We start from the raw sequence: 15,902 nt of genomic DNA, 5'->3' as shown, positions 1-15,902 counted from the left end.
TTCACAGACACAAAAACCTGGTTTTGAGAGATTGGCCAAGGGTTTTGAGCAAGAGATTGGGTTTTGCATCCATGGTGTTTTGCCACTTGTTAAATCTTTTTTGGAAATGAACGTGATGTTTTGCAAAATGCGAGTAAGATTCGAGAAATGTACAAAACCAATTGAGAAAAACTGTAAATGAAACATATTTTTGGAGCTTATTTAGCAGTGTGTAGACCTCCATTCTTCAACATTTCCATAAACATGTATGCGTGTAACATGTGCATCATCATTAGTCACTGACTAGTTAATCTGTAGTCTCTGGTAGGTATTGTTAGGTGCTGGTAGGTATTGGTGAATACTGTATTTAAGTATATTTCTGACTTCAAACTATTCAAATGCAGGAGTGTGTCAGATACATGTCTTTCCACACCAGCATTGCCATAATATAAACTGTAAAAATAAGTCAGATAAGTCATTGGAAAGCCATCCGACATGCTGTCTGTGTATAAGATCACCCAGCCCCATGCATTAAAGAGAAGATAAAGAGATTGTAAGGTCATTAAATATCTTGATTTTATTTAGAAAATAATTTCACTGACATGGAGATAAACCGCATTAATTTAACATGTAAGTACATGACAGAATTTAAGGCTTAATGGGAAGACAACTCATCAAAATAATCATAACAACACACACTACTGGCTGTCCTGTCTGTTAAATTCCCCAAAAATATAAAAATGCACATTTCTATTTAATTTACATGACCTTGCTTTACACATGATGTTAAAGTGAGTCTGGTTGGGTTCTAAAATATTTCAATTTTATTTTTTTTCATGGAGAGTATCAAAATTATTTTGCGCCAAAATAAAAAAAAGTCGTTGACTCGCAAGGGTTATCGAAAGCCACAGCTGGTATTTCCTGCGAGCTGGGTTCCTGGGTATCAGTTACTGTAGAGCGATAGGCTGACCATATTTTATCTATGTCTGCAGAGGCCTACTCCTGACACGTACTGTAGGCCTACATCAAATACAGAAGTTGCATCAAAATAAGTTCAAACCAGGGACTATATTTAAAATCAACAACCGTTGCAAATATACTGTGGTGATATTAACAAGGCCAAAACAGTTACTGTAAAAGAGCTGCAGTAAGCCAATCAGTGGTTCAATTCCTACGGTGTGGCTACTTTGAAAAAAAAAAAAAAAAATCCATTGCGCTAGACGACCCAACACCAGTCCTCATTTTGGCAAATGTGAAGTGCAACTCAAAGATTATTTGAAAGAAGATTCAAGTGATACTAGTGCCTCGTCGCCCTCTCTCTCTCTCTCTCTCTCTTTCTCAAAGATAAATACAGTAATAAAGTCAAAGTAGTAGCAGTTCAACAAGTATTTACAGTATTTCACTGTAGGGACGTAGCAAGGGATGCAAAAAACAAAGCAGCATCTGACGTCAGCACTGAAACCTATAACATGCTATGAAGGAAAGTGAGTACATCAGTAACTGTAACAAGTACAGTTCACAGACTCTGGGTCCAAGTCAGACTAATACCTTCCATCCTTTCCTTTCGCGTGCCTCTTTGTCTCTGTGGAGGAAATAATGAACCTTCACCGCTGTCAGCCTAGAAGGAGCAAATTTTGGGGAGACTTATGATCCCCGTTCAACATCCCAATTACAAATGAGAAAATGACCTCTGAATTGCGCTTTTTTCAAAATCGCTGCTATCGATGACATTTTGAGGTCGCAAACAGAAGGAGAGGATGGGAGGTAGCAGTGTTGAGCTGGACCCTCTAAGAGCAGTAACCATGGTAGAAATACTCTGCTATGCAACAGGGCGGTAGATATGCAGACCTTTGATGTGCGAGGATGCCTGTCCTCTCAAGCAGGTGGATTCATTTCCCTCCAAATTTAAGAACACATTAAAATATGTGACAAATGTTCTGCATATAAACATCTAAAACAGAGTACATAAAAAAATAAAAAAGACACCATCTTTTTTTCTCTTATAAGGCTGTAAGGCTGTGTGTGTATGTGTGTGTGTGTGTTGGAGTGTGTGTATGTGTGTGAGTGTGTAGGAGTCTTGCTTCTTCAGTGGATGATATGCCACGTGGCTCTCGCTCATCAGGTTTGTATGTGTAGAATTACGCGTAGAACTGCTCATAGCCACTCCTGTCACTCTTACACATGATGACGCAAATGGAGATCATCCCGACCAACTGAAACACACAAAGCCAGCATGTTAGCACTGCACAGCATTCAAACTGAATCACACAAAGCCAGCATGTTAGCACTGCACAGCATTCAAACTGAATCACACAAAGCCAGCATGTTAGCACTGCACAGCATTCAAACTGAAACACACAAAGCCAGCATGTTAGCACTGCACAGCATTCAAACTGAATCACACAAAGCCAAAATGTGTAGACTGAGCAGAATCCATAACTGAAACACACAATGTCAGCATGTTAACCCAAGCAAAAATCTTATTAATCATGAAGTCATACACACTGAAACATATAAAGTCAGCATGTTAACACTAAGCAGAATAAAGTACATACTGACTTAATACCACAAAGCCAGGGTGTTAACAGAAGTCATACTAAACAGAAATCATACTCAACATGATATCACACAGCCAGCATGTTAACCCAAACATAACTTAACTGAACTAGTACTAACTTAGCATCAAAAACCCAGCATGTTAAACCCATGGCAGAAATCACACTAAACTGTATACATATCACAATATATTAAATATTGAATATTAAATATTGCATATGAACTGAAGAGCATAACGCCAGCAATGTTCACCCAAGCAGAACTAAACTGAACTCATACTAACTCAACATCTGAACACTTTATGCTTGACCCAGGCAGACTATTCTACCCATATAACCCTTACTACACAAAATTCCACCCAAAAACCCACCCAAAACAGCCACCCAAACAGATAAATGAAATAAAATGGATGTGCTCTTTGCATTCCTCTGACTTGAAGAGAAAAGAGAAGAGCAGAGAATATAATACAAAGAAGAGAAGAGAAGAGAAGAGAAGAGAAGAGAAGAGAAGAGAAGAGAAGAGAAGAGAAGAGAAGAGAAGCAGAGAGATGAGAGAGAAGAGAAAAGAGAGAAGAGAAGAGAAGAGAAGAGAAGAGAAGAGAAGAGAAGAGAAGAGAAGAGAAGAGAAGAGAAGAGAAGAGAAGAGAAGAGAAGGGAACACAACACAACACAACACAACACAACACAACACAAGACAACACAACACAACACACGACCAGAGAAGACAAGGCAGTTACCTTGAGGATTGCAATACCCAAGACAACCAGCAGGGCGTAGCTCAGAACATCCTGGATGGCTTTCTCCACCTTCGCCTCACAGCCCTGTGCAAACATGTCATCACATCAGCCATGTGGGACGGGTCATACGGTCACAAGATAAAAAGTGATAAAAAACACCAAAGCAACACCAAGTAGGTCAGGAAGTCACATGGCGAGTGACTCACTAACAACACTCACTAAAGCAACATAGTAGTCTTTTCAACCTTGGAATATTTTGAAGCAAAAATTGTTACAGCAGTTCAGAAAGCTAACAGCGTGAAAGACAAAATTAATTATATCTTTGTTTTAATCAATCTTGGAATATTTTGAAGTAAAAACTGTTACAGCAGTTCAAAAAGCTAACAGCGTGAAAGACAAGGTTCATATCTTTTTTCAGTTTTAATTAGACCCGCCTGTTTACCTGTACAACAGGAATGAAAAAATATGTGTTTTTTTACCCAGAGGTAAAACAAAACCCAAATATTTTTGTTACAAGTCTGTTATAGAGTAGAAGAAAGCCACACTATGCAGCTTCAGAAGAGCAGAGTCTCCTCTCTGTAGTGCTGTAGAAGATACAATTCTGCCAGTAACCATCAGGGAAAATGAATGGAGAGTCAGCATCCGTTTTGGCTGGGCCATGGCAGTTCCTCAGGTGGTCTACATCAGCTAATGCAACTGACCTCACCTCTGATTGGTCTCATTCAAACAAGGCATACTTTTCTAAAGCTCTACAGGTTTTTTTTCCTCGAACAGAACTTTGAACTTAGGCTTAATCATTTGGAAGTCAGAGAACGAAACACCTAAACATGGCAACTGTCACGGCACACTGCTGCAGATTCTTGTGCACTGACGTGTGTTGAACACACTGTAGAGAGAGAGGAGCTTTTAGCACTCTGTTTGCAGAAGTGTGAGGAAGGGCCTGGGGCAGGGCCGCTGACAGCTTTGGCTGGGCCCAGGACAAAGTCGTCTGAAAGGGCCCCCCCAACCCAATACATACAATGTAATGAGGAACCAATTATGGGCCCCCTCTCTCCCTGGGCCCAGGACAACTGTCCCCTTTGTCCCCGCCCCTGTCGGCAACCCTGGCATGGGGTCTTGTGGTTTGACCAATCAAGAGAGACAGGAAACCCACCTCTTCTAGCCTACCAACTGTGTGAATACTCAAGTCACACGAAACGCCTACTATCTCTTACTGTGTAAACAATTCCACGCAAGTCGCAAGAGTGAAGTTCTATTACGTGTCCTTAACAGAGTGGGAGTTTTAGCGCTCTGCAGAGGTGTGAGTCAGGGGCTTTTGGTCTGACTCATTCTCACATACAGACATAAAACCTCATCACCACTCAGAACAACTGTCTTAATACAAGTAAAATTACACGTTTTTAACATGAATTTAAGCAGGGTTTCCTCCAGCATTTTAAAGCCAAGACGGCGAACCATGCCAAAAACACAGACCACCTTGACAAGGTCCCCTGAAAGATTTCTGGAGATTTCATATAATATTTTAGATAAAAGTGTACAAAATAGCATTGCCAAAGATGGTTGTCATATGTCTCTGACATGGTTAAGACACCCACATGATCTACATGAAACACTGTTTAAAATTGAAATTGAAAAATAAAATAGAAAAAAATGAATTTGAAGTATGGGTTCTTAGTTTATCCATCTGAGCTACACTGATTAAAATACCGGTATAACAAGTTGGATAAAGCAACTGTGAAAAAAATATTATGCATAAGTCACAAGAGCTTAGTCGTAAGCAAAGGCAACGACACTACAGTGACTGACATGACTTTGAACAAATATCTCCATAGTCTGACAACAGAGGAGATTGAAAGCAGTAATAAGGCTGATTCATAGCTCAGGATAAAAAGTGTGTTCCAAAACTGAAACAGTGCAGATGTTGTGTGGATACTCTGGATATAAACTCAAAAAAGTTCTACATTCTGGAATGTTGTTTTGAAAGTTGTTCAGACACAACATGTTTCCTTGTCTGATTGAGTTTTAACCTGCTTTCTATTCGTTGCCATGCAACCACTTCATCAGGACACCACTTTGCTTGCTCTGCCAAAACTGTGCACTGGTTGGTCCTTGAATTTAATGATGCATTTACTACGAAATCCACTGGTGTCAACAAAATTATGTTTTGGTTAAAGCAATGAGTGTCGCCTGGACTGTAAATTGGCCTTAATGGATTTAATTCCAGAATGTGACCAATAGAGCTGCATTTTACAAGGTTTTAACACTTCACAGATTGAGGTTGGCAGGGCAAAACAAATTCCAGTGTCAACCGGACTAGAAGTTGCTGGCTATTGGTAAACACGACTTCACACTCTTTTTGAATATAAGTGTAATCTAAAGCAATCTTTTAAAGTGTGTTTAGATATCACAGGAAAAATTAGCATTAAAAATATATACATATATATTATTATAGCCATGAAGGTTAAATTCCATCTTACATCCCCATTTCCATCTTTTGTCCCCATGTAATGGGATGTAGGCTCTCCTCTATACCTGAGTATTGAGGAAGGTTGGCTGGTCCAGAGTCTTGGGGCAGACACCGGTGGCGTTCTTGCAGCAGGATGCGGGAACAGTGTTGTTGTGACTTCTGTACCAGGTGGTGTTGCTCCAGTTGGTGTAGTTGGTCACTCCACAGCACTCAAACTGGAGATGAAAAATAACAGAGCATTTGAAAACAGAACACTATGTGATTTTGAGACTTTTTCTTTCTCTCTTTTAAAAAACGTTCATTTGGGCTTTAAGCCATCATTCAGACAGGGCAGCTTTAGACCGTGACAGGAAATGGCAGGGAGCGGAAATGGGAAGGACTGGGAAATGACCCCGGGCTGGAACTGAACCCAAGTCCCTGGTGCAGAAGCACAGCGCCCCAGCCACCCCAGCCACGGCCAAGGCCTACTCAGAGACATTTTCAGAGGAGAAGATAATCAAGACTGAAACAGAGCACACTGAGTTTCTGAGTGCAATCTGCAACACTGTGGCCTAATGGTTTTGGTTTTGAGGTTGTTGTTTCAAACCCTGTACCAGTCAGTCTGTAGGAAGACAGCTGGGGGTGAAAATAACCAAATTCTCTACAGCACCCTCAGACTGAAGTGAAGTGTACTTGAGCAAGGTACTACAAGGTATTCAATACCACATAGGTAGCACTAAAGGGCAATATCAAGTACCTAAATAACTGTAAGATGTCCTGGATAACAGCTATACACTATAATACACTATAATGACTCACCTTTTCCTGTAGGGTATCCACAGCCTTGCTCGCTGCACTGTTGCCATCATATTTGCCAAACGTTAGACTCATCGACTGTTCCAGGCTTCCTTTAATCTGTCACACGCCACAGAGACAGAGATACAAAGACAAAGTTACTAACTTGCCTGCATCTGCATAGGACATTGTTCTGCTTTCTCGTGTGCGGTCAGCGATATAAAAGGCCCATGGTTATTGAAAGGCCACACTAGCCCAAAAGCAAAATCTGCTGCTACACACACACAGTACTTACCCTTCGTGAGAACAGGAAGCCGCACAAGACAGCGGCCACTTCTGCCACAAATATGATGAGAATGATGAACAGGAACTAGGAAGAGAGAAGGCACGGGTTAACAATCTCTTGCACACTTTCTGACATTTTGTCGTAGAGATATTAGAGATATCATTTATTGCTCCATGTTTTTGAGACTGCATAACACAGCTCATTGAAGACAGTGTGCTTGTTTGTTAAAACGCTAAAATGATGAGAATGATGAACAGGAACTAGGAAGAGAGAAGGCACGGGTTAACAATCTCTTGCACACTTTCTGACATTTTGTCGTAGAGATATTAGAGATATCATTTATTGCTCCATGTTTTTGAGACTGCATAACACAGCTCATTGAAGACAGTGTGCTTGTTTGTTAAAACACCATGCCTCTGGTATAACATTACTGGCAAAAATGGTAATGTTTCATGCCTCCATCTGTTTTGTAAGACTCATTGAAGAAGCATAAGAAGCATTGTCATAGCTATGTTGTTACGATGTAGCTGAGACTTTATCAGAAGAGAGTGAAAAGGGCCGTCGATGGGCCCATCTGCAAGAAGAAGCAACAACACAACTCCTGTTGTTACCGCCATGCCAATGACAAAGTTGTATTGCATTACTAAGGGCTGTGTGCCATGTCATAGTAGTGTAGTACTATTGAACTATGTTTTCTCAACCATTAGAGAAGCGTTACATTTGTGAAATGGCTATTATGGGGCTACACTTCCGTCTATTGTCCAGAATGACTTTCATTTATAGGGACCATCAACCTCTCTAAGGACTAAAGATAGAAATTAGCTTCATGGCTATAATCTGACACATTCAGCATTCTTTAATATTATCGATGCACGCTTTCCTTGTGTTGAATAAATTCTCAGAATATTAAACAAAAAAAAGCAAAAAAAAAGAAGGAAATGATGTAAATCACCCCTACTCAACTCACCACGCCCAGACCACACTTCGACTCCTTGATGGTAGCGATGCAGCCGACAAGGCCGATGATGAACATCACCACGGCGACCGTGATGACGATGGCTGCGGGGATGATGGCATTCTTGTCCTGGACGAAGTCTCGGAAGTTGCTGTAGCTCTGGATCAAGTACGCCCCCACATATGACAGACCAGCTGCTATCGCCTGGAAGACAAAATAGGGCAAATAAAGTTAATGGATGTTAGCTATAAGTCTAAAAGCAAAACGGGAGCAGGTTAAGTGAATGAAAAAATAATTCATAAAAAAAAATGTGCCGACATTCCATTTTTTTAATTGTTCAAACTTTTTTTACCCTGCACCATGTGTTTTGGACAGACATGTCAAAAAAGCTGCCACAATTTCCTTCCAACACAAGGTGACTTCACTGAGTAACTGGTCTACCTGTCTTGAGAACTCATTGCGATCACCTGATTCAGAGATAGATAGATCAAATTTTGGTAGATTTTTTTACTGTCTGAACCTGAGATTGACGTCTTGAGTAATGTGCCGAGGGATTTACCAACACTTTTAAGGGCGAAACAGGACACAAGTGACTCAGAGTTACAGATGACCGGGGAAGGGAGTTTCAAAGGGTGGGGGCAGCGATGGCGAAATTTGCTGCCACCAGAATGGCAATGACCAAGTCAGTCATGTGTTAGGGCCTACTAAAGGCTCTCTTAACCAAAGTTAAAAACCCTTCCTTAAATTTTGACAACAGTCCGAATTTAATATTTGGGTCTTTAACTTCAGTACTTTTGACTTTTTTGACAAAGTCAACCACTGCCAAAGCTTAACATAAAATGTGTCTGTCTAATTGAAGTTTGGACCGGTGAAAAGACATTAACCTGCTTGGACATTAACCTGTTATAAATGATACATTTGCAGATACCAGAATGGCAATGACCAAGTTGTAAAGTATTACTGAAGGCACCGTGTAATGTAATAGTGTCGTAATATGGTAGTTCAGGCATTTCAATGATTATAACAGCATTCCACTGATAAAACAGCGCATGTTATGAGGCTACTCCACATTACGTTTTTTTAAACACATTATTCGTTATAGGATGTCCCATAACGTCCTGGTAATGGGAGGGGTTGCCAGGCCAAACAACTTCACACACAAGCTGAGCAAGAGCAAGATAGGCTAATGACCAGTGCATGTAAAGACATTGACATTAAAACCTACTTGACTTGACTTGACTTGATCACGAATAACTGGCCTTGATCTACCTGAGCTTGTTTACCTACAAACATGTGTAAGTTTGAATAAGACGTAAGGGTAGACGGGAAGTCAATAGACAGAGCGAAAACCGGTCCAGCCACAAGCAGAAACTGAGCAAGCATAGCATGCCACACACACACACACACAATAATCCATATGTGTATCTTTCATTATTGTCGTTTAGAGAGGGTGTAGGATCAGTTCCACTTCCCTGTTTAAATAGCAGGTGTTAGCGGCCTTGTTATGCTTGCTTAGAGACCCTTCTTGCGGAGTCATATCCTCATCCTGTTATTACTCCACCCAAGGGATTTCAACAGTGTAAATTAAATTCCTAGAGTGTCGATTTAACATCTTCTAGAGTGTATTTGGTCCAAGAGTGCTCTGTTTAGTTTTGAATGAACACTATTTTTTGACTGAATACAAAGTGCAGTCACAGAGCTAAGGAAGGAAAAACCTTGCTCTTTATTGAAATATGTATCACTACCCCTATCCGTGTCTCTCTCTCTCTCTCTCTCTCTCTCTCTCTCTCTCTCTCTCTCTCTCTCTCTCTCTCTCTCTCTCTCTCTCTCTCTCTCATAGAGAGTGGCCTCCTTCTATTTTCTCACACAAAACATGAAGGGCGTGCAGGCACATCGTGTCACTGATGCACTATTAACTAAACAAAGCTACTTCTCTGTTTGCATACAGACGGGTTTTGTCATATAACTTTGGGAAGGGCTTCCTTTTTCTGTGTTCTGTTCACTCAAGAAGTCAGTGTGTCAGTGTGCTTTCCAGAAGATTTCTCTGGGCCCTTTCCCCCTGCCATCTTCTGGTTTAAAAGCTGTGAACTAGACTGATAAATGTTTGTTGCATGTAGTCATACACTGCAGGGAAATCTTTTTCTGTGTCTATGTAGCCCCATAATGTATGAACACCATTTTGCTTATGGAACGTTGGAATATTCTTTGAAAACACCTTAGTACCAAAGTACTACACTGCTGCGACATCCTACAGAGCCTTCAGTAATACATTATGACTTGGTCATTGCCAGTCTGGTAACAGCAAATTTATAACAGGGGCCATGTCTAAACAGGTTAATAATGTGCCAGTCAGCGTTCTCTTTGAGGAGATAGCTCTGGTTGGGTCCTATCCTCCAGTAAACAATCCCTATCCTTCTGGTAAAAAGGGTTGTGAACTAGACTGATTAATGGCTCTCGCATTGGACGGTGCATGCCTGACTCAAGTTCAGCTCCCTTTCACCCAAATTCATATGATCATATTTCTCGCAACTGAGTGACTCACACAAGGCACTGGCCCTCATGAGACACACACACACACACACACACACACAATCTCACACATGAGAGAGTGTGTAATAGGAAGTGCTGTGAAGCGAGTGTGAAGAAAGAGGGCAGTTTGAGGTTTGAGGGTCTTTCTTAAATCACATGACCCACCCACTCGCTCACCCCCCTACAGCATATGACCGGCCGCTCTCACCGATTCCCGTCACGGGACAGAGTAGAGTTCACTAGCAGCCCCCATAATCCCTATTGGAACTCCACTCGTGAAACTCGTGCAGTGCTGAATGCTGATGCTCACGTCATGACTTGCACATGCACTTCTCTGTATAATACCCACTCTATATACGACTTATCTTTCTGGACAAATATACTTATCTGCTCTATCTATTTAGTGCTTCCTGAAACTTGAATGTTCTTTTGGGAATACATAGTTTATCTATCTATGACAGAGCCAAAAAAAAGAGCCTAGTGAATCGATGTGCCGAAAAAAAGAGAGAAAAAAACTTCTCTATTTCTGAACTAACAACAAGGTGTAGATTTCTTTCAGAAAGTCTCAAATGTTTCCTCTGGTTGTTTTGTTGTTTTAAATAGTGAGTTGACATGAACATGGCAATATGTGAAATAACCTGTGTGTGTGTGTGTGTGTGTGTGTGTGTGTGTGTGTGTGTGTGTGTGTGTGTGTGTGTGTGTGTGTGTGTGTGTGTGTGTGTGTGTGTGTGTGTGTGTGTGTGTGTCTTGCACTAATAGTTTTATATTCTGTTCTTATACTGTCATGTAAGTACCCACTGCTTTTTACATATACCTTTTGTAAATAGCCCACTGTTTTGAACAGCATATCCTTTTAATGTCTGCACTAAAATGAATGCTTCCGATCTCATTGTGAATGTGTATAGTGTAAATTGTAGTAGATCACAGTGTCAGTAAGAGGCATTCTATTCTATTGACACGTAAATCCTTGGAAACACACTTCCCAAAGCACCTCCTCGAGATAATGGACTTTGTACAGCAAGTGATGGGGATGGTGTACCACGATAACGGTGGACTGTTAAAAAAAAGCCAGTAAAAACAGATGGAATACTACAAATGCAGACAACGTGCATGAATGTCCCGGTGATCCAGTTCATAGAGTTGTGAGCAAATTTAAGCGGCATTATCATTCACAATATCAGCACAACAGGGTTTTAGACATTTCTTGGCTCCTTTTATTTGGAGATTAGGGGTCTCCAGGTCTGCTGAGGCATACACATTCTGGGATAGCTCAGAACAGTGAACAGTGTAGCTTAACCCACTGTCTCCATTACAGTCTACAGTATAAGAAAAGTAGCACATTTTCTTTATAGCTCACTGAGGGTGAGTGTTATACGCTTATCAATATTACGCATTGCACACTTAGAAGGAACCATATAGCCTACGCTAATTTGTTAAATGAGTGAGGACACACTGAACATTCACTGCAGTCATTTTTGCACAACAAATCTAAAAGGCTCCAAACAAACTATTACGCGGTACTTCTTGTTTCTTCCATTTGGGGCACTTTGAGGTTAGCCCACGTTTTACACGCATTAGTTCACCATGACACCAAAGACCCTTTAAGAGTTGATTTAAAACGAGTGACTGAACTTTTGTTGCATATAAATTTACAGGATATGCGTGGGTGGCAGAGGAAGAAGAACATGAAATAGGCCTAAGTCGTAAATTATACGACAGAATTGACTTCATAAACAACTCAAACACTGTAGGATAGCCTACTACGTGAATAGTTTGCGGAACTAGAGCCAACAAGACCATGATCATTGAAGTGTCTCTTCCAAATAAGGGTCCTCAACCACAACAGCGTCTCAGCACTGAGCGCGAGAGACAAGACACGACTTCTGAACGTGGTCCAAAAGATAAAGTAGTAAACACTACTGTGCGGCCGTCAAGTTGCTTTGACCCCGACTCTGTCAACATATGTTGGATAGGATAGACAACAACAGATTTCCTTTCAGTGACTTCAACACCTCTTTACAAACACGAACGCATACAAACTGTATCCAAAAGACGGGTCTACTACTTACCCAAAATATAAGGCTGATTAGCAGTAACACGGTTTTAGAAGCAATGATTCCACACTCCATCTTTGATTCGTAGTTTTCAACTCGAAGTACAGCGCGTCTCCTCTCTACCAAACTGCTTTATGAGAGTGTACGCAGGCAGGAGGTGTTCAACTGGAAGTTACAGTCTGTCACATGCTCTGGCGCAGTTGCGCAAGTTCAAGGCTCGCTCACTCTTGGTGTCTCGCACACACTCACAAACAATAAGTGGAACTCGACACAGAATACTGTCGTTTACCAAGAAAACAAGCCCATATGTTCCTAAGTGCTTATCCATTACTTCCCATTGACGGGGATAGTTTTATTTATTTATTTATTTATTTTTACTTCCTAGGCTACTTACACTTTCACAGAAGCTGGTTAGCATTGGACCTTTCCCCCCATGATTTTCATCAATAAAATAAACCCTGACCTCAGACCAGAGCACCCCCCCCCCCCCCCCCATCACAATTACATGATTTAGCTTTTTAGATAAGGTTTTTGTTTTCGATTTGTATTGTGTCCTTCCTTACACACTTAAATCAAATTCCTCCAAGGCCTGTAAAACATAATTGTCTTTCAAACATGGACTTCCACATTTTGGTAGTGTGTGGGGAGTTACAGAGTTGTGTCTGTTCCACCATGTCAAGCCTAAATAGTTCAGGCCTAAATGAGTGACATGACACACGTGATCTTCACTTCCCCCATGCCACCCATTGTATTTTCTGATGAGAAAATAACAAGGCTATTTATACTGTACTTCAGCTGTGACATTTGCATGGGCTTGTCTGCAACAGTGGATCTCCAGCAAATACAGTTGAGGACGATATTATTAGCCCCCCTCCTGAAATTAGACATATCTCTTCATTGATCATTGAGAATGATCATTATTAATAAATGTGTGTTATTCTGGAAACAAATACACCATGGAGAAAGCATCCAATAAGTTAAATTTGGACTTTTCCATTTTCACAATGAGTTTAAACAAAAAAGTCTAAAAATGGCAAGGACAAAATTATTAGCCCCCTTATCATTAATAGTCAATACAGTGCCATTTATGAACAAAAATTGACATCAGGCACTTTGATTAGTTGTTAACTATGTTGGCACATGTCCTACCAGGGATTTTGGGCCATTTTTTTCATCGCAAATAGTTAAGCTGGTCCAAATTGCATGGATGTTGAGGATGGACATTCATTTTCAGCACTCTTCAAACACTATCTAAAGGATTGAGGTCTGAACCACTCCATGACCATGGTTTTAGTATCCTTGAAGAACATTTGAACTATTTTGGATGCAAGTTTTGGGTTATTATCTTATTGAAAGATCCAGTGAAGATCTTAGCTCCCTCTATGAGCATATTTTTGCAAGGTCACTTTCCACATTCTATCAAAATTTTCAGTTTTTATGGTGCCGTACACCCAAACAAGGTTTCCTGTGGCTGAGACTGCCACAGAATGATGCATCCACCACCATGTTTAATTGTGGAAACCATCTTATAACGATTCAAGGACTATCCCTTTCTTCACCTGACAGAAGCAGAATTCATGCATCCATGCAGGTGCAATTGAATATCATCAGATGAAAGCAGAGACATTCAAAACTCATTTTTGACTTTCAAATGTTCACAGGCAAAGCTCAATAACACTCTGATATGCACTGCCTTTAGTAAAGGGGTTCTTCTATGATGATGGTCCCAAAGCCCAATATGATGACAAGCCCTAACAACTGTCTTTCTCTTTGGGGGAAAAAACTCCAGGTGAGGCCAGGTCAATAACAATCATCTAAGCAGGTGTCCAATGCTTCTTTGGTCTAATGAGGCTAAGCAGTTTCCACAGTTACACATAGTGGTGGGGCATTAGGTTTAGTCTGTTATTCAGCCTCAGACACAGGGAGTCTGGGTCTGAATATGGATTGCTGGGTCTTCCAACAACATTGTAACCCAAAGCATGCATTTAGATTAGTTCAGAGGTTCTTGAAGGACACTAAAACCAAGATATTGGAATCACCCGCTCATAGTCCAGTCCTCAATCCCACTGAGAGTCTGTGGTTAATGTCTATGCTCAGCATCCATGCGATTTGGACCAGCTAGAACACTTTGCAGTGAAGAAATGGGCCAAAATCCCTAGTGGGGCATGTGCCAACCTAGGTAGCAACTTATCAGAGCCTGTTGTCAGCTTTGGTTCATAAATGGCGCCATATTGACTTTTAATGATCAGGGGGCTAATAATTTTGTCCTTGTCATGTTTGCCCTTTTTTGTTTAAACTCATCGTAACAATAGAAAAATCCAAATTCAACTCATTGAACATTATCTCCACCAGTGTATTTGTTTCCAGAATAACAGAAACGGTTTATAATGGTCATTCTTACAGAGAAATCAAGAGAAATGTCTAATTTCAGGAGGGGGGCTAATACTATCGTCCTCAACTGTATATGTGATACATATTGGCAACTTGAACAACAGGTTCCGAACTGTTTTGCAATATAGTTTTACAGACGCAATGGAATTCCCACAAGTTCAGAGGAGAAGCAAATGATAAAATAAGGAACCAATGGCATTTGCGAAATATCAGATGGCAGGCACAGTCAAATCTAGCAAAGTGTAGTTTTGTAGTCAAATACGGCCTCTGTAGCTTTTTTGCGCAGACGGACCCGTCGGCAGGCCTGTTCAAGACTCAACTACATCGTAACAACATTGCTGTGACATTACCTAGAGCCTTCAATAACAGATTAAGACTTGGTCATTGCAATTTTGGTGACAGTAAGATTATAACATAGGGAAAGTGTGCACAGATTCTTGCATAAAAAGGCAGACATGGCTCAAATGGAGAAGGTGCCGCACTGTTATGCTGAGGACATGGGTTCGAATCTGGTCAGTGGTTATTTAGAGATCCTGCCCGTCTCTGTTTCCTATTGCTTACCTGTCTCTTCCCAAACTGTAATCAACATGTAATATTATGCATTTAGATTGTCCATACCCAACCTTAATCCTTACCCTAACCCTAAACCCTAAACACATGTGTTTTCAAGGGGTTTCAATGGGAGGCTAAGCCAGGCTTTAGTCAGTCACACATGTTCAAACCTCAGGTATTCAATGTTAAAAACTGAACAGCGATAGCCAAGTGAATTAAGAACCCGTATAGTGGTAAATACATGTATTATGTTCGCCTGACAAGCTGGTCTTGTAGAGGTCAAACATAAGGACAGCTGACCAGTCCTTCAAACATAACACTCTATCTGTGTTACGTATATGAGTTGTATTTGAATCTGTGTAATGAGTTGTTTTCTAGTTATAATCTGGCTGGCCAGGCTGGAACAGAGATGAATATTCACATGCCAGAAAGCTTGGAGTCACACAAAAAGTCACACAAGTCACACAAAAGACACACAGTGTCATTTGCCCTGAGGATAAAATTGGGACTGCCACTACAATATAGCCTACATTGTAGTGCTAATTTGACACACAGAGAGTAGAACGAACACTATGGGTGTTCAATTTGACTCCCTGAGTGTTGAATTAACGCTGCACCCTCTA

General features: G+C 40.8%; 1 protein-coding gene across 1 annotated transcript; it reads right to left on the bottom strand.

The window, feature by feature from the left end:
• Window positions 1–530: 530 nt before the first annotated feature.
• Window positions 531–12,540, bottom strand: tspan36 (tetraspanin 36). The gene is made up of 7 exons (XM_063195677.1): window positions 12,352–12,540; window positions 7,766–7,957; window positions 6,808–6,882; window positions 6,537–6,632; window positions 5,804–5,953; window positions 3,272–3,355; window positions 531–2,192 (listed from the first exon to the last, which is right to left on the bottom strand). Exons 1-7 carry the CDS (start codon window positions 12,409–12,411, stop codon window positions 2,118–2,120), a joined length of 732 nt encoding a protein of 243 aa, XP_063051747.1. The 5' UTR covers window positions 12,412–12,540; the 3' UTR covers window positions 531–2,117.
• Window positions 12,541–15,902: the final 3,362 nt, after the last annotated feature.

The sequence above is a fragment of the Engraulis encrasicolus genome, chromosome 3, assembly GCF_034702125.1.
Source record: "Engraulis encrasicolus isolate BLACKSEA-1 chromosome 3, IST_EnEncr_1.0, whole genome shotgun sequence".
In the NCBI taxonomy this organism is placed as follows: domain Eukaryota; kingdom Metazoa; phylum Chordata; class Actinopteri; order Clupeiformes; family Engraulidae; genus Engraulis; species Engraulis encrasicolus.
The sequence above is the reverse complement of the archived record's forward strand: the minus strand, read 5'-3'. Positions and strand labels throughout refer to the sequence as shown.